At 41.1% G+C, this 22,512-nt stretch overlaps 2 protein-coding genes across 3 annotated transcripts; both read left to right on the forward strand.

Annotated features, from left to right (window-relative positions):
* Nucleotides 1-8: 8 nt before the first annotated feature.
* Nucleotides 9-15,779, forward strand: LOC134177850 (protein virilizer homolog). 2 transcript variants are annotated; one of them, XM_062644623.1, is made up of 57 exons: nucleotides 9-84; nucleotides 157-275; nucleotides 3,402-3,488; nucleotides 3,556-3,604; nucleotides 3,667-3,933; nucleotides 3,991-4,086; nucleotides 4,360-4,392; nucleotides 4,447-4,488; nucleotides 4,559-4,651; nucleotides 4,708-4,771; nucleotides 5,162-5,184; nucleotides 5,248-5,303; nucleotides 5,363-5,411; nucleotides 5,488-5,518; nucleotides 6,642-6,715; nucleotides 6,788-6,871; nucleotides 6,938-7,019; nucleotides 7,087-7,145; nucleotides 7,210-7,275; nucleotides 7,351-7,439; nucleotides 7,549-7,987; nucleotides 8,044-8,141; nucleotides 8,215-8,327; nucleotides 8,384-8,451; nucleotides 8,516-8,554; nucleotides 8,615-8,689; nucleotides 8,872-8,917; nucleotides 8,984-9,055; nucleotides 9,141-9,215; nucleotides 9,299-9,379; nucleotides 9,449-9,511; nucleotides 9,581-9,692; nucleotides 9,757-9,863; nucleotides 9,922-10,007; nucleotides 10,137-10,280; nucleotides 10,342-10,437; nucleotides 10,506-10,575; nucleotides 10,638-10,705; nucleotides 10,808-10,876; nucleotides 10,938-11,046; nucleotides 11,104-11,194; nucleotides 11,346-11,396; nucleotides 11,466-11,552; nucleotides 11,607-11,700; nucleotides 11,760-11,828; nucleotides 12,132-12,292; nucleotides 12,357-12,419; nucleotides 12,476-12,864; nucleotides 14,031-14,118; nucleotides 14,175-14,238; nucleotides 14,312-14,433; nucleotides 14,492-14,559; nucleotides 14,632-14,801; nucleotides 14,944-15,074; nucleotides 15,130-15,155; nucleotides 15,223-15,274; nucleotides 15,371-15,779. In XM_062644623.1, the coding sequence occupies exons 1-57, from the start codon at nucleotides 25-27 to the stop codon at nucleotides 15,450-15,452; spliced, it is 5,361 nt and encodes a 1,786-aa protein (XP_062500607.1). In that variant the 5' UTR covers nucleotides 9-24; the 3' UTR covers nucleotides 15,453-15,779. The 2 variants fall into 2 exon arrangements, with proteins under 2 accessions (XP_062500607.1, XP_062500608.1); XM_062644624.1 differs by having other exon boundaries at nucleotides 14,495-14,559.
* Nucleotides 15,780-15,904: 125 nt separating this feature from the next.
* On the forward strand, nucleotides 15,905-22,460 carry LOC134178019 (hemicentin-1-like). Its single transcript, XM_062644798.1, has 9 exons — nucleotides 15,905-16,036; nucleotides 17,146-17,499; nucleotides 17,571-17,672; nucleotides 17,754-17,879; nucleotides 18,496-18,798; nucleotides 21,205-21,549; nucleotides 21,618-21,914; nucleotides 22,080-22,376; nucleotides 22,447-22,460. Exons 1-9 carry the CDS (start codon nucleotides 15,988-15,990, stop codon nucleotides 22,458-22,460), a joined length of 1,887 nt encoding a protein of 628 aa, XP_062500782.1. The 5' UTR covers nucleotides 15,905-15,987.
* Nucleotides 22,461-22,512: the final 52 nt, after the last annotated feature.

A 22,512-nucleotide genomic window follows, 5' to 3' on the forward strand; every position in this document is an offset into this window, starting at 1 on the left:
AGGTAGGAGAGACTAACGAGTTCGATGGGTGATGCTCAGTTGCTAGTTTGCGATTCGTTTAGTCATGAGAGCGAAGGCAGTGAGGTAAGGTGTTTACGTTCTGTAACATTTTGTTGGCCATTTTGTCACGTGACCGAGTGTGCATCTACTTACTAGGAAACTCAGTTGAGACTCGACCTGATTAGATTTCCAAGACCGGTGACTGTAAGTGAGCTGAGAGTTATTCCGAATGGCTGTCCTATGCATCCACAATTGACAATAGCGACCAAAGTTGGGTATGTTCTGTTTGATATCAATTGTATTAGTTTGGAATACAACCAAATATATTAATTAAAGCGAACGACATGTGATCAAAGACTCACTTGCACTGCAGAACAGTCTGCTTTTCTTATATGGGTGGATATTGGGATTAATTAATACAATTGCTACAACAAGTTTTCAGTGATTTACTGAAAATCAGTGCCATGATATCATTCTTCTCTGTCAAACAGGCGCCTTTCAGTTTGAACAAGTGTATACAGCTTGGTTAAAGTGTAGTTGGATAATGGAGGGCCTTTGATTGAGATCCTCAATTGCAGTACAGAGTGGAATATAAGGAAATTTTTTTGTCAGGATGTCAAAGCCACGCCCATTTAAGACCACGTCCATTCTATCCAATTTTGATCCCGCAAACAACGCGTTATTTCTTTATTTGACATATATGCAAAGCATGACAATAACCAGAACAACTTTGAGACAGCATACCTGCAAGGAAATCATTTATTGCGTTACAATAACGTCTAGAAAAAAGTTATGGAACCTCAAAAGACAAACTTGAAGTGCGCACTAATTATGCGAGACAATAAATAGCAAAACATTAACAGGGAAACCTCTAAATCGGTATTCACCTTTTCTGCACAGTTACTTAGTGTGCTGACAGAATAGTTTGCCAAAGGGGCTTCTTGAAAGAAACCATTTAGAACGACTGGAATTTTCAAAGAAACAGCAGTCATTGCTATGGCTTCAACAAGTTTGACAATGACGACTATTTTCAATTTTAGTGTGCAGCACACATGTTTGCAGGTTCCCACACTCTCTCTACAGTCCCAGAACCATTGACACAATTACCCACCCCACACTGCCTACATCCTGACCACATACATGTACTAAAAAAGAAAACATTCACAAATCAGGATGTTTGATTACTGTCTTGTGGACACTGTTTCTACCAATTCATGTCCTCACATTTGGTGCTGTGCTATGCGCATTATAGGTGAAATTTGTATTTTACGGCAACTCGCGTTTCAGTAACCCGTCTCACCACTTCGCACAGAAGCTCACTGTCTATGACCCCATAAGTGTGAACTTTTTTTGACCTTGGCGATGATCTCGGAATCACTAGAAACCACCAGGTCTAGCATCTGTTTATTAAATATTTAATTAAGCCCTTCTTACAAAGGAAACCAAAAGGTAATACTTTTGCATATCACAGACATACCCTGAAAGAAGAAATTTGTGCGGGAGAAAAATTGTGCTTTTTCTAGGAACATCACTACTTGTGCGGAATTATTTATGCGACAATAAGGCCATGTGCAGTAAGGTCATGCGCAAGGGAAAAATATAAGTGGGATTTATTTGTGCGATGGGCTTGTGATCACACAAAATCGCATGAATTTTTCTCCCGCACAAATTTCTTCTTTCAGGGTATAGCTAAGTAGAAATGGTTGCTACCCAATTATTCTGTGAGATCAAGGGATGATCAACTGGAACCATTTAAGATAATTGGTGTAACATGCTCTAATGAGCACACCTGGTGTGTCCTCTACCTCATTACTCACTTCTTAGGTGATAGTAGATGTACTCCAAGAAACATACTCTCTGATAGTGCACATAGTCTAACTCATGAGTGTTCGGATCATGCCATTTGGGTGTGACTGTTCAAGTAACCAATGTCCGGTCAACACAATATATGGCCGGACATGGACTTGTTTTGACCGGACAATGTCTGGTCTCCGGGTGTTATATTCCCGTCTTCAGTAGTTCAGCGTGGTACTCGTGTTCGAGATGGTAGTGTAACCAGGCATAATCACGTGACCACATTCACTCCAGCGAGGTATAGGAAAACTACTTGATGTAAGACTGTGTGTATTACCTCTTTATCTGTCCGTCTGCAGTTAGTGGTTCATTTTGTGTACAGTATCACGATTGGTTCCATGCCAAACACTGTGGGAAGCCATAGTTTAAAGTCATAATTTTACTACTCCGAAAACGTTTCTAGGGGAAAACCTTGACATTGTCTTTGAGCATGTACCTAATTTGTAGTCTTTTTCATTGTTCTCACCAGTAGCTACAGTAATGTGGCATTTTGCCGGTTGGAAGAGTTCATTGGGGGGGGTTTGGGGTGGGGGGTTTGGGGTGGGGGGTTTGGGGTGGGGGGTTGGGGGGTTGGGAGGGTTGGGGGGTTGGGAGGGTTGGGGGGGATTGGGAGGGTTGGGGGGGATTGGGAGGGTTGGGAGGGTTGGGGGGGGATTGGGAGGGTTGGGAGGGTTGGGGGGTTGGGAGGGGGGTTTGGGAGGGAAGAACTGGATGATTTTGCCAGTCATACTCCACTAAACAAGTTGTCCGCATTGGTTGCAGTAAGATTCCAAGCATCATGGCACTTTGGTGGAGTTATTACTCTCTTACAAATTGCTGATTTTGGCATGTGTACATTTGTTTTGCGTCACAGTTGATTGCTATTTTAGAGAAGCTTCCTTTGACATGCCCTTAACTTCCACTGAAATTTGAGTCTTTGCCTGATTATTAGACTGTTGTATTAATGAGCAGCGGGTTTTAGGGGTGATATTTCTAGTTCTGGTAAATGGTAGTACACTTAGATGGTGTTTGTGGGCATTAATCCTAGATGCTTAAACTTTCAAAATGGAAGTGATGTTAAATTTAGTAAATGACATCATACATTCATTAGTGTTGCCAGTTGGGAAAACACTGTTTCATTTTATTATGCTCCAGCTATAGATAGTGCACTGGCATAGTGTGGTCCTCAAGTTTGGAGGGGCCGATCAATCTCACTGCGCAGCCATGTCCCATTTTTACTTTTTAACTTCCGAAGCATGGATGCCTGCCATCACCGAGAAAATGTGATGGGCATGCCCACTTCATCTGTCATGACTTTTCCACACTGGCTTCAGCCTTCACCATATGCTGATGTGTTCCATCAAACAGATAATGCTGTTGTCAACTGACTGTTTGGTAGCTTGAGACAAATATGGCTCTTTTGCTTAATTGACACACCTACAAAGATTGGGCCTTCCACATCCCTCGACGCTACGCCAGTGGATAGCGAAGTGGTGGTTTTAATAATTGAGCATCTCAAGTTTGTAGTGCAGCTGTGTGTAAAGTTTGTGATTTCAACTGTGTTGTAGTAAAACAGCACCGTCATCTTTTAAGTTGGAGATTTTTGTGAAGAATTTGAATCAACCCTCAGTTGCTGTTATGGAGAAATTCGGAGTGTACACATACTTATGTTTATGTAACTTACTGTGAAAATGAGCCTTCATGTTATTTGTATCTTTTTAGGTTAGAATATGACGAAGCAAGTAGATTTCGAATCAAGTCAAAAGAAGATGTTTGTAGTCATGATGTGTCTACAGTAAAAAATATGTAATGTGCGAATTTAATATCTTGCAGATTCCTACTGATGCTGTGGTGCTGCGTGGATGGTATGCAAACATCTCAGTAGCTATTTATGGCAGGCAGACTGAAGTAACAGCTCTGGAGAATGAGGCAAGCAAGGCACAACATTCTGAAGTCAGTCCTACTAAAGCTTTGTTAGTCATCTCACCTAAATCTACACGGAAGAGCCCATCGCCTATGGTAGGAATACAGACCGAGATCACCAAGCCGATTGTTTTGGATGAGGCAACGGGAGGTGATGTTGATCAATTTGACAGAAAGGTGATAAGAATAGCTGATGGTTTGAGTCTCAAAATTTGCTGCATTTATGTTTGGTAGGCAATTGAAGAGACGGCTATAGGAGATTTTGAACCGATTGCATCGCCCGAGCATGACGACGACTTTGAGGAAATGGCGGGTGGACGTCAATTAAAGGTGCGAACGAGGCACAGTGAGGCAGTCAGCCAATAAGTAATTTCAGTTGTTGAGTTGCAGGATGGTAGAATGTGGTTACAATGAGATACTAGAAGGCATGTTAGCTTACCTTGTGGAATATCTTCGTAGCATGTACATAGACAGATCTATCCACTTGTTCATCTTGTGATTGTTTGTCTTTCTATGTTTTAATGCAATACTTGAGAACGGAACTTAATTAACTGTAGGTGCGTTGTTTTGAGGCATCATGCTACATGCCTCATTTTTGTTTAGGCCAAGGAGTATGAAGCAATTGAAAGTGATGAGGTATTAGTCAGGGTATTGAGTTTTTGTCATGGACCAAGAACACTGTATTTTTAGGACATTCCTGATGAAATTGATATTGCTGATTTCGGGCAAGATGTGAGGATGAGACAAATGAATTTACAATTTTTAAAATACAATCTTTAAAATGGTTGTTTGTAACCCTTAGGGAGATGTTGACTTCAATGTGTACAGTGAGGATGCATGGATGTCAGTGTCGGTTAGCTTTAATCCATACCAGTGTGATCTGCTGCCATTACAGGTTTGGCTTTTTGTTGACTGATAATGTTGCCATCTGTCTATGTTTGCTGTGTTTAGTCTATGTCTCTTCCTTACTGTTCTGCATACGAACTTGCATTGCAGAAGCTGCAAGAGACGACAGGTATACCAATAAATTGTCAAGTTAACAGTTTATGTCATTTGTTGTTTATGGTTAATTTATCTGTTTGGTCACGTGACTGGAGGGTTTTCTGTTTATGTGGTCATGTGTCTAGCTGTTCATCTACTCGTTTGTTTAGTTGCCTACTTGCTGGCTTTTGTCTTGTCTACTTTCAGATGCCTGCCCATATTTGTACAATTTGTTTGCATGTTTACGTACCTTCTCTTGTATTCCTTGATTGAAGTTTAGTCACAACTCTGTCTGTCTTTTTTCTGCCTGTCTGTCTTTGTGTTTGTCTCTGTGTTTGGTTTCTTTTGTAGCCTACTCTATGTGATTAATTAACAGTGTACTGTTATGTTATATATATTTGCTATTCTAACACATTTTGTGTAGAACAAACTGCTCTCCCAGAGAAGGTGCTGTCGTGCTCATTTAATATGTTTTAATTTATTGTGCTAAAACAATTTTTGATACAATAGGCACAGCAGTTACTTGACAGCATATGTGACATGAAGGCAATGGATTTTTCACCAAGGTGGCTGTGAAGCTCAATGAGCGTTTATATGTTTCTTAATCTGTATGTCTATTCTGTAGATGGGTAGCTGGTTTAGAAGACATTCTGTCATTGCTTGAAGATGGGCTGGTGAGTTAGCTTGTTGAATACTATCGGCTGTGTACTGTTGCAGCATTTTTGACACACGTTTACATTCTGTGTTTAGGCCAGTTTGGTGTTTCAGAAGCCTGATGAAGGTTGGAAGTGTATGTGGTGGTGTCACTCAATGCAGGAGTGTGTTTGTATAAATAAATAAATAAATAAATAAAAAATAAATAAATAAATAAATAGATGTCGTGTGCCTATTAGACCTGTAGAACTGGATCAAAACTGATCTTGGTTGAGTTGAGGTTCGGTGAAATGGAATTAACTGTTTAGGCCATGCAAAATTTTTGAATACTTATTGATTGTCAGAATTTATAAAAATTGGTATAGACAGACGGCTTTTATTTTTATATTTTGTCATATTTTGACAAGAAATGATCCTTGAGTATGCAGAAGGCTGTGTACTATCAGCACAATGGTATGCACGTGTCACTAGACTCATGTCACATGCCAACAGTAGGCACTTGTCACTACTCATTTGCCACATGCAACTGTAGGCAGTGCCACTACTTACTAAGGACCTGCCACACGCATTCGTGCAATGAACAGTACATGTACAGTACACACTATTAAAGTTCAAACCCAGAATACAAAAAAGAATATTGCAGGGTGGGTTCGAAAATTGGCACAGACGCTGACGATCAACAAGTAATTTTGCATCATTAGGTTTTGAAGTGTAGTAGTTCGATAATATTGTCAGCGTTTGAAATTTTTGGGCAGACTTAGTCGTCATCGTGGTAACTTCATAGAATTTTTTAGTTGTCAAAGTGTTTAGGACTTTTACAGATATTTTATAAATATCAAGTAATTGTATTGATTGTTCTGGCAAGTAAACGAAATCTCAGGACTCAGAGGTGTAACTCTCAGTCTGACCTGTTCTACTCTACGGCTAAAAACAAAAATTTGTTGGGTCCATCATAACTTGAGTGACGTTACTAAATTTAGTCGTCAGAATGGCAACCTCGCTGGTATAATTGGTCATCACATGAACTCAGTTAGTCACCAAGTGATAACTTGACAACCACTTTTTCAAACACTAGTTGTGCCAGTATATTTGTGACTGCACCAAGACCAAGATAGGTTTTTGAATTTTGTAGTTTGTGGTTTAGCTGGAGCTTCATATGTTTTAGAGTTAGGGATACATTAATGCCATTAGTGTGCAGCTTTGTATCACTTGCTATCTCTCCTTGTTACTGTAACACGTTGTTTCTCTAGGAATATGTTCTCTGCTGGTGGAGTGGACTGTTCAAGCTCTCGATATTGTTATAGCTAGAAAGCAACCTGTTGCTGTAAATTTCATCTCTATTGTAGAGTCGTGAAACTAGCATTGTAGTGCTGTCTGTTGTTGTATACATGCTCAGGTAAATATTCGCCAGCTGAAGGCGGGTATGGCCATGGTGACTGCTCTTAGCAGGTGTGGAGATAACTTTCCAGAACTTCTTACAGTAAATTCAGTTGAGACATGTAAGTGGTAAGTAGCATGCTAGGCACCGTGTCTCCTTTGACTGTAGAATACTGGTGTCATGGAGCAGCTGTGTCATCTACTTGAAGAGCCATTTATGGCTACCACCATGAAGCTTGCAGCTATTACAGGTATACGCATGTATATGCGGTTGTAATTATTTTACTTGAAATTTGAGCCAGACTCTGCGTTATTTAGCTATTGACGGTGTGACAAACTTTGCAGTAGGAATGGAGATGTTTCTGGGCTGGCATGAGGTTGAATGTGGTGCATGTATGGATATTCTGAAGATTCTTGATGATTTTTTTATTTGTATATTAGAGTGGAGACGTAACGGAAGGACGAACTTTATACCAACGATTAGTTGAATTGTTGCTGACAAAGCAGGTGTTTTGTGAATGAAAGGGAAAAGTTGTGTTCGTGTCTAACGGAGGTGCATGTGCTGTTGTATTGTGGTTGCAGACTCCCCGTGTTGTGACTGCGGGAGCTGCTTTGTTGCAGAAAGTCAACATTTATGAGTGTCTAGCAACTCTACAACAGACTGTAGACAGGTTAGCATGTGTATTACAAGCTAGGTGGTTATTGGAGACATTACATAGTGTTATATCTAATAAATTAATGTTGTGACACTGAGCGCACTCATTTCTTTGGTATCCATAGATGGACATCTGCTTCTATACCAGACTCAACTGTGGTTTCTCCACAAGAAACATGGAAGACAGCATGGATGGACAACACAGGTGTAGATCAGGTCAAACAGGACGAAAATGACAATTGCAGCGGTGACGTACAGGAAGAGCCTACAGTGAAGGATGAGGATGACCCAGACTCAGATCATGTTCGGGCAGTTGGTCACACCCAACAAATGGATGGCTCTGAATCTGAAGACACAATAGTAGTAGTGGCAGACGAGCCGATGGATACTGGCAATGACATGGTTGAAACTGGTGATCAGTTAAAGAAGACAGTATCATTTAATGAACTAGATGGCGACATGAAACCAATGATGACTGAATCTGCAGTCTTACCTTATGATGTGGAAACGATCGTTGAATGTTTGACTAACCTGTTGACAGCGGTCAAAAATGCTGCAGACACGGTGGGCAGTAGAGCACTGTAGATTTCTAGTACAACTCATCTATCTTAACTTTGCAGGTTCAATTACCAGCAAACTGTTTACCAATGAAATCGAAATTTTTGGAAGTACCCAAACAAGATCCGTATCCCAACATATCAAGACTTTTCAAATCGCGGTCAGGCTCAGTAGCAATATGGTATTCGTACAAGCACAAACAGATAACTCATGTGTGATGTTATACTCTGAAGGCGTCTCATGGAGGTGTTATTGGTGTTGGTATCATCTCCTCATTTGGTGAATCATGCAGCCATCTTTTCTGCTGTTCGTGACTTATTACTGTTTCTCATTGGATTTCAAGATGGTTGCCTTACATTTGTTGATAGCTATGATTTCAGAGTATTTATTTTGGTGTATTAGGTTTGTTATACTTGGCATCTGACAGTGGAACAGCAAATGAGATTATACGAGTGCTGACACAAGCAACGGTTTGTGTGCTTGAAGATGGCTATACAGGATTATCCAACTATACTTTGTGTATCTGTTCAATAGGAGGAGGATATCCCCTATACCAGAGCTCCTACACTCAGTGTATGTATTTTGAGACTTTTGGAATTGATATTAAATAATTATCTCTTTTTCTTGCTTTAGGAACTGTTTAAAGAGGGAGGTATTGTCAACTGCACAGCACAGTGTTTGGGGCTGCTTCTTATCTACTACTTGCAGGTTAGTCAGTTACTGGCTACCGCTCATTCCAGCATTTTTGTGACCTGTTAAGTACTGTTGTGTAGTTGTTGTACAGTACTGATGCATGTACTTTGTAATGGATATTGTTTATTGTTTTTCATTAGAACTATTGTACTGTGTGGTTTGTAGATGTACTGTGATGTTGGTGTTTTGTTTGCTAGGCACTTCAAGCTGTTGATCTAATTACATATTCATCAAAGGAAAACTGTAGCAAGCATTTAGCCTAGATTGTTTGTGGTTTATGTACATTAATGATCACTTGCTGTTGCATAGCTGGTGACCTTGACTCAGCTGATGTCTTATCAACTCTTCACACGTTGTATTCGATGACCTTTACTGCTATTGGTGAGTGTGTTTACATTATCAGTGATTGTACAGTTGGACTGAAGTAGTTGAGTTTATATCACAAACACTGTTATTTGTTTCTTAGGTAAAGAGGCAGTTGTTTCTGTTCTTAGTTGGGTGGATAACATCAAGTGCTTGCTACCGTTTGTTGAGCAGCAAGGTAAGCATGTGTGGATTATGTATATTAGTCTGCAAGAGTACATATGGACATTGTTGATTTAATGTCATATATAATTGTTGTAGGTAACAGTGAGCATGATGATAAAGTAAAGAAGAGCGTTTCAAGCAGATATGCGGCAGTTTTGATTTTGCTAACTGTGCAAGGTACTAGTAGGTTTTCGCTGCTGCTGGTTGCAGTTTGTTTCATCCAGTTGGATGTGATATCTAACGTAGGCAATGGTGATGGGCTCCTGCTGGAGAGGTATGGTGATAGACTACTAGCCTTAAGTGCTGGAGGTTGGAATTCATGGTTGCTGTCAGTGCAAATTCCATTGTATTTTGTAAACTGTTGTTATGGTTTTTCAGAGCACAACAATCTTTCTCTCACAGACTTGGCCGATTGGATGAGTCCTTTGAAATGCCTTGCTAATGTTGGAGTCAAGGGTCCTATTCCAGCATTGGTAGAACAGTTGCAAATGTAAGTTTTGCTATCTACAAGAGATATTGGATTTCTCAACTTTTTCTTCCTTGTTTCCTTTCAGACAAGTTGAAGATCTCAGTACCACCAAAATTTTGAGTGAACTGCCTGCTGTTATAACTATTCTTAGATTACTGAAATATTATGGATGTCCTTCTTCTGATTTGAATGGTACTGGTACTTGAGAGATATTGTTTTTGGTAAATGTTGACTCTATGTGAGTAATTAGGTGAGCCGAGTGACTTGAAGTGGAGTGTAGCGACAATTGCCCTCTTTTCGGCTAATGCAATGGAAGCAATCATACGATTTCTACAGGTATGCTGTCATCAGACAGACAAATACAACTTTGACAGGAACGATTGTTATGTTTGTAAACTTGACTTTGATAAATCTTGTGTTTTGTTTTTGTTAACTAAATCCACGTTGGTTTCTGTTGGTTTTCAGAAGTTGAATGCAGGTCTTACACGACCTAGGAGGCAAGGACAACTTACGGCTTCTCAAAACGGGACACTTGTGTTTGCCACTGCTCAACCATTGTTGTTGCTAGTCAAAACCATGCTTTCCAAGTTGTTTGATACTTCAGCTGAGGTATGCTTTTCTGCTTGATGCTTAAATGTAATTTTTGCCAGTTGTTTTTCTGATTGTGTAGTTTCGTGATTCACGATTGCTGTCTGGTCTGTTTGGTCTACATGTTATTCTTTGTTCTGTAATGCCGGCTGGCTCATTAGCTTCAGTGGCACAAGAGGTGTGTTTGCACTATTTGTAGGAGTCTGTTGTTTATTGTAGTTTGTTTGAATGTTTGTGCTTTTGCAGGTCCACACAGACATAGTTGAAATCATTTCACTGTTTGCAAGTCCTTCACTTTCTAAGGCTGTCAGCGATGGTAGAGCTTGATTTTAGGGAAACAAGTTTTACTGGTATTTATTTGTATGTGTGTCTTGATAGATATTTCAAAGACATGTTGGTGTCTCATGCTTCAAGAGCTGCTGAAACACACACTAGAAATACCTCAGGTAAGAAGTCAATTGTGATGTGTTTGTGAAAGTGTAGTTCTATGGATGACAGTTGCCACGTTTTATTTCTTTTCTTGGTTGATCATAATGATTCGTTTATAGAATTTCTATAGTGGATTGGTGTTATTATCAGAGCTGCTGCCACTGCCACTGCCTTTGCACACAGAGCAGGTGTGAATGCTTTGTCTATGGTAACACACAGCGTCTGGATTCGATTTTAAACATTTATTAGGAATTATCAGATAAGGAAAAGGAGCGATTAGTGCACTATCGACATTTGTGGGCAATTCATATACTTGGGGTTCAATCACGATTGGAGGATGTACTTACTGCTTTGACTGGTTAGCTGTCTAAAGCCTTTGTTGATAGTTGGGTCACCAGGAGGTTGTTGTGTATAGAGTCGACTTGTCCCACTTTGATGCAAGTATTTAGGAGAGTTACTTGTCAAGTTGCTGATTTGTCAGGAATTACTGCCCAAATGATAACAAGGTGAGAAACTATGGTCTTGGAGAGATGTAGTCTACAGACTGTTGGATTGGGTTTGAAGGATGTTGTTTATATGTTGTGCAGTGAGTGCAGTGGGCTATTTCCTATAAGTATAGTGAGTTCTAGTATCGTTTAAGAACTTGTTTTGTTTTAGGTTGTTTATGACAACAGCAGATGAGAGGCTAGCTGGAGAAGGGGAAGCAAAGTGAGATTGTGACATTGGGCAGCAACGGTACATTGCAAAGTGATCGTTGTTTCTCTCATGTTTCTGTAGGCTTAGTCCAGCCAAACCATTAGAAATTCTTTCAGACTTGATAACGATGGCAAGTTTTAAAGCAGGAGTATTGGACTGTCTGCAGAGGTGAACGGATACCTGATTGTGTGTATGTATGGCATTAATTTATGTTATCATTAGTGATGCTGATTTGTTGCTGCCTAAACTTCTTGCACAACTCAACTGTAACAGTGATGATGGAACCAAGAACGACAAGATGAATAGCCATGCTGTGGTATATGCACTAGTTAATGCTTTTGTTAGATGGTGTGATTTTTATGGTGTGGTTTGTAGTATTTTCTGCAATCTCTTTGCGATGCATACATTAATTTGGCGTCTGGTTTGAATATGAATTCACAACAGGTAGTTCAAGTGTGATGGTTATCTAGTATGTCATCTTGTGCTGCTATTGTTTGATGCTGGGGTAGAAGATAAGAGTTGAATGATAATTACTTGTAATGATTAGTTGACAATTGTGTTGAAACTCAAACACAAAAGGATTGTACATTGGTAGAGGAAGACTGTAGAAACTGGTGAGCATGCTGACAACTGCGGAGATTGAAGCAGCTAATCTTTGCTGTAATCAACTAAGATTGAAATGATAGATATAAGCAAGCATGAGTATATGGTGCCTTCCACCCTTCATGTAATTATTCTGTGTTACAGTTATGTGACAGCATACCTGATGCTTCTTCATTAAGCTTAGTATGTGAAGCACTTGTTGAACATCTGACTGTCAGTGGTGCGTCTCTACATACTCAACTGTCTGCCATTAGAATTGCAATTGGGCTAGCAGAACACGAGTGTGGGTTTACTCATCTTGCAAAGTGAGATTATTTTATGCATTTCTGACTAACCAACTACTTTAACGTAACTGTGTTTACATATCAGATGTCTTGATGGTGACAATGAAACATTTTCCTCTTTCTTAAACTCTCTCGTTCAAAAACTTGAGTAAGCTGCCAATGAAATTACACAAAGAAATGCTAAAGCTAAATTTTTGGTTTTAGAGGCTTGTCTGATTCTTTGTCTGAGGAGCTGTCTGATTCTTCTTCTCGGGTGCTGTCTGCAGTTGGTGCTGTATTAGAACTGATTCATGTTTTAGGAAGTAAACCTGTAAAAGAAACTATACTAGACTTAGAGGGAGAAGATGAAATAGTTGATAGTCAACCAGCATTGAGGACATCGTATCTGAAACCTGTACAACTTAGAGTTTTGTTAAGTTGGGCAGCTGATGGTCAGGAACATGAAGAGCATGTTCTGTTGTGCCTCATGAAAAAGATTGGAGAACTCGATGTTGAGGAAGAGCACAGTGATTTGCTAAAGCAGTTCAATGCTGTCATAGCATTATTAAAATCATCAGAAACAGAGGATGATCAGCCAATTGAGAATGATAAAGGTTGTACTTGTGTATGTGTTGTGGCCGTTGGTTACTACTCGTCAGTGTTTGACAATGTGTGTAAACCTTGGTAGTAGCATGTGTGTGTGTGCGTGTGTGTGTGTGTGTGTGTGTGTGTGTGTGTGTGCGTGTGTGCGTGCATGCGTGCGTGCATGTGTGTGTGTGTGTGTGTGTGTGTGTGTGTGTGTGGTTGTATATTTATTTATTTATTTATTTATTGTATGTCTACAGTTACAGTGGTATAATTAAAGGGGCAGGTGTTAATAACTTTGAATAAGTCAGTTTGAGCAGTTTCCTAGTTGTACATGTTATCACTGGCGTAGCATTGGGAGGCATTAGCCTCCCCAATCTTGTAGCCATGTTATGCAGAAGCCTCCTGTTTCCCTCAGGTACCAAACAGTAAGCGTAATGTGTGGTGTGTTAACGACACAAGCCATATGTTCGATGGAACACAGCAGCATTGCAGTATGTTGAAAAAAGTTGTGACAGGTGAAGTTTGCATGCCTATCAAACTTTCCCAACAATGGTGGATGTCTATGCTGTGGAAGTAAAAAAGTAAGACAGTAAAAAAGTAACAAGTAAAAAAATGGGGCATGGCTTTGCAGTGTGATTGATGAGTCCCTCCAGACTAGAGCACCATGCTAAGCTGGTGACCAAGCAGTCAGCTTAATCGTAGTGTGGCATGTTGATGACGATATTAACTATCTGTTTGATGGAACAACACGTTAGTATTTCAGTATGATGAAACAGCACATCAGTATTTCAGTATGATGAAGGCTGAAGCCAATGTAGAAAAAGTCCTGACAGTTGAACTGGGCATGCTTGTCACACTATCTCTGAAAATGGTGGACGTCATGCTGTGGAATAAGGAGTGGCCTTGCAGTGTGGTTGATCAGCCCCTCCAAACTTGAGTACTGTGCTATACTGGTGGGGTGCATGTTATTATAAGTCAATCACTCTATATACTTGGAGGTCAGTTACAAGTCAATCTAAGGACTACCAGTACTGTGTGTTCACTGTCATTTATTAGTCAGTCAAATGTTTTCTGCTCACCTACTTTTATTAATTAATTAAAACTAGATAGGACAGATATCTTGAGACAAAGTTGTTGAGGAACCTGTACTTTTATTACAATTATGCAATTGCTTTCAATGGTTTTGTTGTAGAAACAATTGCCCAACTTCCTGGTTCTCGTTCTATCTCTGAACAGTTTGCAGAAAGAACCATTGTTGTTCGTCAAGTAGCAGATGAAAGGTAGTGAGTGCATTTTCTAAACCATTATTTATCTTTCATAAAAAACCTTTCCAAAGGCCTGATCTTGACTTTTGGTTTGGTGCTTTTGCTCCTATCAGTGAAAGTCCAGAACCATACATGGTGAGTTATCTTGACCTATGTATCTGTTTAGTACTGAAACTCTCAGGCATATTGATATCATCACTCCTTGTAGGTCAAATGCAATCTGGAAGAGTTAGCTCAAAAGTGTTGTGGGGATTTCTCTTTGAAAGATGAAATTGAAAAATGGGTTGTGAAATCACCACCTCAATCTCCTACAAGAGATAAGAAAGACAAGTATAAAGTGTCAATTATGACTATTTTGTCTCTTTGGTAAGTTTCTGTTTTGGGTCAGAAGTAAACGGAAAGTAGATCCTTTGATAGCTGAAAGTGTGGCTAAACGACCACGCCCATCTGACACAAGTAATGGCACAGACATAGACAGTTTACTTGATACATTTTTATCATTAGGGCTTACTATTGCCTGTGCTATAGTGATGTTCACTGGTCGAGGTTATGGCGGCCCACGTCGTGGTAAAGATTTCTTTCGTTTGAGGCAGCAGAACACCAGCCGACCACCATCAATGCATGTTGATGATTTCACAGCAATCGACAATTCGCTCAAGCCCAGAAAAATGGACAACAGAGCAAGAGGACACAAATGGGTATCTGTTGTCTATTGTTTAGATCTATCTTTGTACACATGTACATGTACAGATTACCAGTAAATTCTAAGTGGACACACACAACTGATCCTTTCTCGTGTGATTGCAACTTACTATTGTTATTTTTTGAATTGTATTGCAGATGTCAGGGCAACAAGCTGCGCATCCTTACATGGGTAGAGGGACAGGAGATTATGGCCAAAGGTGGATGGAAGGACACAGAGGACCCGCAGATGTATGGGGCTACAGACCAGCCGGTTATCCTACCAGAGGGTACGTACATATTGTGTCCTATTCTGCCGTCTCTGTAACTTGTATATGTTGCTAGACCTGGATGGGCACCCCACTATCATGGTATGTATTGAATCACGTTGCAGTGTGTTGCTTGTGTCTCATTACACCTCTTCACGTGTCTTCACAGGGGATCAGTATGGACGTCCTGGACAGTGGCAACCCGGGAAAGATGACAGGAGGTAACAATAACCATCTCATTTTACGTTCTCAAATACTTCACATTGTTAACATTCATCCTCGTCCAATCTACTGCGGCATGTCGTTTTTTTTTCCAGATTTGGAGTCGCACCGGGAATGTACGGCCATATGACAGCCGGTTGGCAAAAGAGAGGACATGACCGTGGGTTTGGTCGTTGACCTACTGACCTTTCACATGTGACAGGTCTTATGATGTAGTAGGTGTGATTGTCATGCGCCATGCGTCTGAATGTGCATGCGCCATGCGTCTGAATGTAAATAAGTACACTATTTGGAATGCTATACATACAGCACTCCAAATTTTATTGATTATAACTTTGTACTCTAAAGTTTGTTGATACGCGAGATCTAAATAATCTAGTTTCGAACTCCTGTTGAAAGTAGGCGGGAGTGAAAGGGGTGGAATGCTGTCAATGTGTAGACGACGAAGGACGAAACCGACGATGTGTGGTAAAACCTATATGCATATATAGAATGAAACATAAAGAGAAGTCTTGCATTACGTAATTGATTCTAGACTCTCTCATCGATAGTTGGCGGCAAATTTTCGCGCTGTCTAGGGCAAGCGCGCTAGTTTAATTAACGATCATTTTGCCCGCCACCTGCTGGAGGTTGAGTTCTCGCAATAATCAGACTACTGACCGTCTCGGATCGTTACCCGTTGAGTGACCAAGCTCTAATCTAGAACCGAACGATGCATTCGTTAGGTGCACTGCTATTGGTCGTGCAGTTGCAACACCTTGGTGAGTACAATCTGCATGCATATGGCTACACTGTACATGTAAATTGTAAATTTTGGGTGGGACCGACGGAGGCTTTACGATTTTGCTACGAAAGCCGCAACAGCTAGCTAACTAAAGCGATTTGCCGACTTCCTGTTTCGCACGTTTCACTTCGATCGAGTTGCAAATGGGGTTTCCCAACTAATGGCTCACGTTTCCTCTCCGAGTTCACGCACATGCTCGAATCGCCAGAGCGATCCGGACAGCAAAATGCGAACAATAGGCTTTTCTGAATGTTATCAGCTTTGTACGAGTTATAAGCAGGGCACGTGCTTGCTGTCAGCGGCATTACACATTATTAGCCTCGATCTCCCAGACCCGTGTAGCGCCAATTGATTAGAATGGCGCTACACAGGTCTGGGGGCCGAAGCTAGTGCATTATGTCGCATATACACGGTCGTAGAGTCGTAGCGTGAACTTTTATATGTACCAGAGGCGTAATTAGTCTGGTCAGCCTGGTTTTGGCGGGGTATCTTTCAAAAACTGTACATCGGACAGTCGACAATTGCCTGAAACTTCGGATTGAAAATATAGGTGATTAAAAGCCAATGTGTTTATAGTTGAAACGAAAGTAAATTATAGCATCAGCCGCCCACTTTGACTTGAATTGCTATTTATGCTGTCCAGAGGACTGAGGTCATTGCGTAGCCACGTATCACAGTAATCGTTGGTAAATGAGAGTAGTTATTCAAGAACCTGTTGTACAATAGATCATTAGATACCAGCTAAATGTATGCTGGAGAGACTGCTCTCTTCACTATCGTTGGATCACACCCTCTTAGCGCGCGTATCTACAACTTTGAGAATTATGCTTCCTACGAGCCTGATATACATGTACGTACTACTGATCAGCGCTATTGCAATCGCGTGGCTAGAATCGCGCCAACTATCAAACATACACATTTGAATTCGTCCGACTTCGTATTCGCTGGTCAGCATTCTAGGCGTGGCCTTAACTGGATTGAGTCACCAACCGTTTTGCGGGCACAAATACGCAGAAGGCGTTCTTCTATTTCCGGTCTTCGACACCATGCTTGACGTGTCTGTCGTTTTCTGTCTCGTTTCGCTAGTTCTCGCCAGCGCCGAGAGCCTCAATGTACGATACGAAAACGGAAGTGTTGTAGCAAGCAACCAGATTCGTTTCCGGTCGGGTGCAAATGTTTCGCTCGACTGCGCTTTCAATGCGAGTGTAAACAGCACGTCGGAGAGTCTACAGTGGATAAGGAACGGGAGCGGAGTGACGGAGAGCTCGTCCGTGAATGTTTCAGTGCGTCAGTTTTTTGTCGGTGGAGCTCAGCGTCTGTACATATCTCAGTTGACAAGGGAGAGGCAGGGCGTGTACACATGCGTCGGAAACGCCAGCAACTCGACGGGTGGAGCAACTCGGGCGATGTTTGACGTGTTTGTTTGGCTCGATGAAGACGGTTAGTTGACTTCTCGAGGCCATTTTGATGTCAGCATGTTGTCACATTGTGTTGTTTGTCTTTCGGTTTAGTATGTGGTCAATGTCATGCGAATGCTACATGCGAGCTCGGCATTCTGGGTATTCCTCACTGCCGTTGCGACGTCGGATTTTACGGCAACGGAACAGTCTGTGGTGAGTTGTTGCGAAACGTTCTTATTATGTCCTGGAATCGATGTATGAAACCTGTATGTGCTCTGTGTATGTGCTGTGAAGAACTGGATCGTTGCGCGTCGGGCTTGAGCGACTGTGATCCGTATGCTGCGTGTGTGAATGTGCGGCAGGGCGTCAATTGTGCGTGTTTGGATCCGTACCAGGGAAATGGGACTTACTGTGAAGGAAGTAAGATGATTGTGATGTTTCTAAGTTAACAGAGTGGCAATTGTTGTATCTGTCAATGTGTTGAACACCTTGCAATTATAACTTTTGTCTAGAACTTTTTTATTTTGGTGTCTCATCGTACGATTTTCTGGTGCGTTTGTTGTGCAGGGCATGTCTATTCAATAGAGTCAATAGAGTTGAGGTGACATTGTCTGGTAGAGGGAAAAAGAGATTGATTATGTCATTGTATGGCACAGTTTTTGTATATTTAGCGTTTGTCTCACCATAAAAATCAACACATTTACCTAATTTAGTGATGTTGTCATCAGTTGTGCAGCTACTGTTTGAGTGACTGTAGAGGTGTAGGCATACAACTGCTTGCAACAACATCTAGTGTTTTATGACAACTACATAGTGGAGACAGTGCCGATATCAAAGACTGACTGTCAGTTTTAATGTTTGATGCATCTCAACAAGCTCTTGGCAAGTAGTTTATGTAGATTATTTGAAAGTTTACTTGTGTAAGTTTCAGTTAGAAGCTGACGTGATGCATTTATATTATATATTGCATGTAATGTGGTTGGTAAGGTGTGTGTGCTTATGCTCATCTATTGACATTTTGTTGTTTCTGTTGAAGGCTTTCCACATTTTGTTAATGATGAATTCATCGAAGTGGTCCGTCTTGCTGGTGATCGAATCGAATTAAATTGTGTAGTAACTGGTTATCCACCATCAAAAATCACATGGTGGAAAGATGGTGTTGATGTGAGCCAAGGCATTCAAATGCCCCCAATAGTGCCTGGGTTAGCCGATCGGATGCTTGTGATAAGAAATGCAACATTTAGTGATGCAGGCTCTTACGAGTGTGTTTCAAAGACAAATTTTAGCAGTCGACAACAAAATCTCACCATCATGTCTACTGTCAATGTCACAATACAAGGTACTAATTGACTGAAAGTTGGTAGTGCACGTGATATTATTGATGAATTATTAAAGGGTAGCTGCAATGCAATAATCAATTTTTTATGCTGGAAATCGATAGTTCTAGTTGCATACATGACAGGTAAACTAATTTTAGATTTTTGAGTCAAGTCTTTGCTGATAGCAAGTCAAAGTTGCTTCTTGTTCTTCAAGTTCCGTTAATGGGCTTGGTGTAGTGTACACGTCATAGAGGGGAGATGCGTGTGCGTCTGTATAGTCAGCGGTCTGTAAAAATGACTACATCTTCATATCCAAGGCAACGCTGCTAGGGTAGAGGTGACGGCAGCAACAGTTATTCTTCTGAAGAGCCCTCTGGATGTTTTACGTGATGATAATGTTCCGTCATCACATTAATCGCAGGATGAATGTCTGCTGGGAGCCACTAGAGTGACTAGACCACACAAGTTCGAGTTCAGTGACAGTGTCTCTGAAGCTTTGAGATCACCTTCTGCCTTGGAAGTGGATGAGGAAGAGGACAGGCTACCCGATAGCCTGTCATCATTGCAAGTAGAAGTAGGAGTATCAAACATAATCGATGCACATCCGGGTAAGTAAACAACCATCACAGGTGCAGCTGCGGTTGTTGTGAGATGATGGATGCTTACTTGTGTGGAGTACGTGTGCTGTAAAACGTATTTGAGGTTGTCTCAAATAATGACGCGATAATAATGTTGAATACTAGCGACAATAGTGGCACAGTGTTCTGGTGAGTTCATGCAAAACTATAGCTAGTGCTGTTCGAGAGAAAGAGAACAAAATGACTTGAAATTCTTACGTTGAATTCATGTTGACACAAAGTTTGACTTCACTGTACAGTGTACTGTAATGCATACGACTGCATTCACTCAAGCACCTATAGACGCTAGTCTATATATAGTCATCAAAAGTCTGACCTCTCCCAGCCATTTGCAGTACTTTTAGTAGTCCTGCATGAGAGTTTTCTTTACCCTCATGTTTCCCGCTTCTCAAATGCGTCTCTCCTTTTCTTTCGCAAAGGTTCCAGAGTGCTGTGATCTTGAAGTGTGGAGGCAGTAGATTGTAAATGGTGGCCTCAATTTTGCTTTTTTACATCTCAGACCAAGCTCTTGAATAGACCTGGCTGTTCGTATCTCGAAGCAATCAGGCTAAAAGTGACTACTACAGACTCCTGTCCACTCAGTAGGATGCGTTGTACTCAGTAGTAGTTGCCTGGACGACACGAACGTCTCTGCAATTGTCCTCCTTATTTGCGATTCTTACTCTTAGCTTGGAGATCTTCCGAAATTGAAACATGCTTATGTATGGCTTGCGCAAATTGGTGCATCCTGCAGCCACTCATCACCAAACCATTCTTTCGCCACAGAATTCTTTGTTTACAATACACATTAGCGTGGAGTCTCCCCTCTGTGAAGTGTACACTACACCGCGCCTGTTATAACATGTTACCAAGAACCGGAAGCAACTTTGACCTGCTATATCTCAGCGAAGACGTGTTCTTGTGAATCAATGTTTTGCATGGTGATGTAATGTAGTGTTATACTTTGAAAACTTATTTGTTATTTTCATGCTACAACTTTGCTTCTACTTACTTTATGTGCTTAAAGGCAATCAGGTAGGGCAGTCGCTAGTACTAAGCCTCCCAACTCACTGCGATACTTAGTTCAGGGTTCTCGCTACAGCGTGGCAGCCTGGTGCAGTGCCACGCTCCCGTAGTAGTGCGCCACGCTCCCGTAGTAGTGCACCGTGCTCAGAAACGGTAGATAGGAGTCCAAAGTCTATAGCTAAGGAATGTTTGAGTACTGGAGACAATACTAAAGTTGATAATAGCCACAAATCTAAGCTCTTGCAAAATAACACGGGATGATAGCCTCGCTCCGTGATTTACTGTGTACGCACAAGCTGGTTTATGCATGCGCTGCCTCTGATTCTAGTCCCAGATGCCCGTCCATAATCCGGAAAGCATACTCTTGTCCGGCAAGTGTACACCTAGAATCTTCTCTAGACTGGTCAAAGTAACAGCAGTGGTGCACGTCAATCAATGCCTGACTAGACGAAACTCTCTTGCGCATTCGCAATCGATGAACATCGCTAAGAAGGGCTCACTGACGATCGAAGCTGATTTCCTTGCAAGGGCAGGGCAAGGCACTTGAATGTATGTCTGCTACAATGCAAAGTCTACCTACCTCACTTGAGATTGGCTCTAGTGTGCATGTCTGACTGTAAAGAGCAATGCGTCGTCGCCCTGCCCATCCCGCCACACTCCCAAAAATTTCTAGCGAGAACTCTGTTAGTTCACATAATCTTTTGCTCATTAATTTCAAGGCGTATTACAAACACCAGTCATTCATGCCTTATGTTTATTTATATGCTTTGTTTTATCTTGTAGTTCCTGCCAGTGTTCATGTTAAGGCACAGAGTCCTCTTCTGCTTCTTGAAGGCGAAAAGTTTTCTGCTACATGTGACTTTGATGGATTTCCAATCCCTGTTGTAACATGGAACTTTAAGTCACAGCAGCTTCAGAATGGTTTGAACGGAGTTGGAATACAGCATGTTCCGTTCATGCCGATCGTGCTTCTTGACATTCAGCAGGTATCTGTTAGTGATGCTGGACTGTACACGTGTATTGGTACTAATAACTTGACACGACGTGGAGGGCAGACAGCTGGTACTAATAACGTGACACGACTTGGAGTGCAGACAGCTAAGTCATCGATTCAATTGACAGTTGAGGGTAGGGCGTGTTACACAGTCATTCTTAATTAGTTGTATGTATAGGGATTGTGCTCTGTTTGTATCCAGCTGTTGCAAATATTTCTACTAATCCATCGGACGTTCACGTGTTAGTCAACCAGTCGGCTGTGTTTGCTTGTCAAGCATCGGGCTATCCCCTTCCCACCTTCAAATGGCTCTACAACAACATGGAAGTCTTGAATGGACAGAAATTTGCCATTGAAACGTTACAGTTGCAGAGCAATTTGACTGTGTACGATGTCCAGTTGTCAGACAACATAACTGTAGTTTGTGTTGTAACCAATGCTGTAACTAAGACGGCACCGAGAGAAGTGAGGAGCTTGCCAGCCCATCTTATAGTAGAAGGTAATAAGGATACGTGTAGCTAAGATTTTTTGTAGTTAGCAGTTTGCCTTGAAGTGAAATTAGTTAACGTTGAGATTGTGTGATACTAAATGTGCTTACATGAGGATCACGAGTATATGTAACTTGATTAAGTTGAATTAATTATTTATTTATTTGTTCTTGCAGCTCTGCCTCAAATTATGTCTTTGTCAAGCATTGGTCCTTCTGTTGCACTGAACTCTGATGCGACCGTGACGTGTTCATACCGTGGAGTCCCTGAGCCAGACGTGCATTGGTATCATAATGGGACAGAGCTGCAATCGAATGTCAAACATAGAATCGAGATTACAGTCGGACAGTCAATCCTTACAGTACGCAATGTGAACGAGAGTGATGCCGGTGTTTATCGTTGTTCTGTCAGCAACGTGAACACCGCAAATTTTGGAGGAACCGACTTTGCTAATATAACACTGGATGTCTACAGTAAGCTATATTAGAATATTAATTTATAATTATATTAATCAATTAATTTATGTTTTTGTCTTTTTCTTAGATGCACAAGAGTAAGCTAACACGCTTTTTACTCTGTTTTTGTTCTTTGCTATGCGTTTTGTTTTTA

The sequence above is a fragment of the Corticium candelabrum genome, chromosome 4 (genome assembly GCF_963422355.1).
Source record: "Corticium candelabrum chromosome 4, ooCorCand1.1, whole genome shotgun sequence".
In the NCBI taxonomy this organism is placed as follows: domain Eukaryota; kingdom Metazoa; phylum Porifera; class Homoscleromorpha; order Homosclerophorida; family Plakinidae; genus Corticium; species Corticium candelabrum.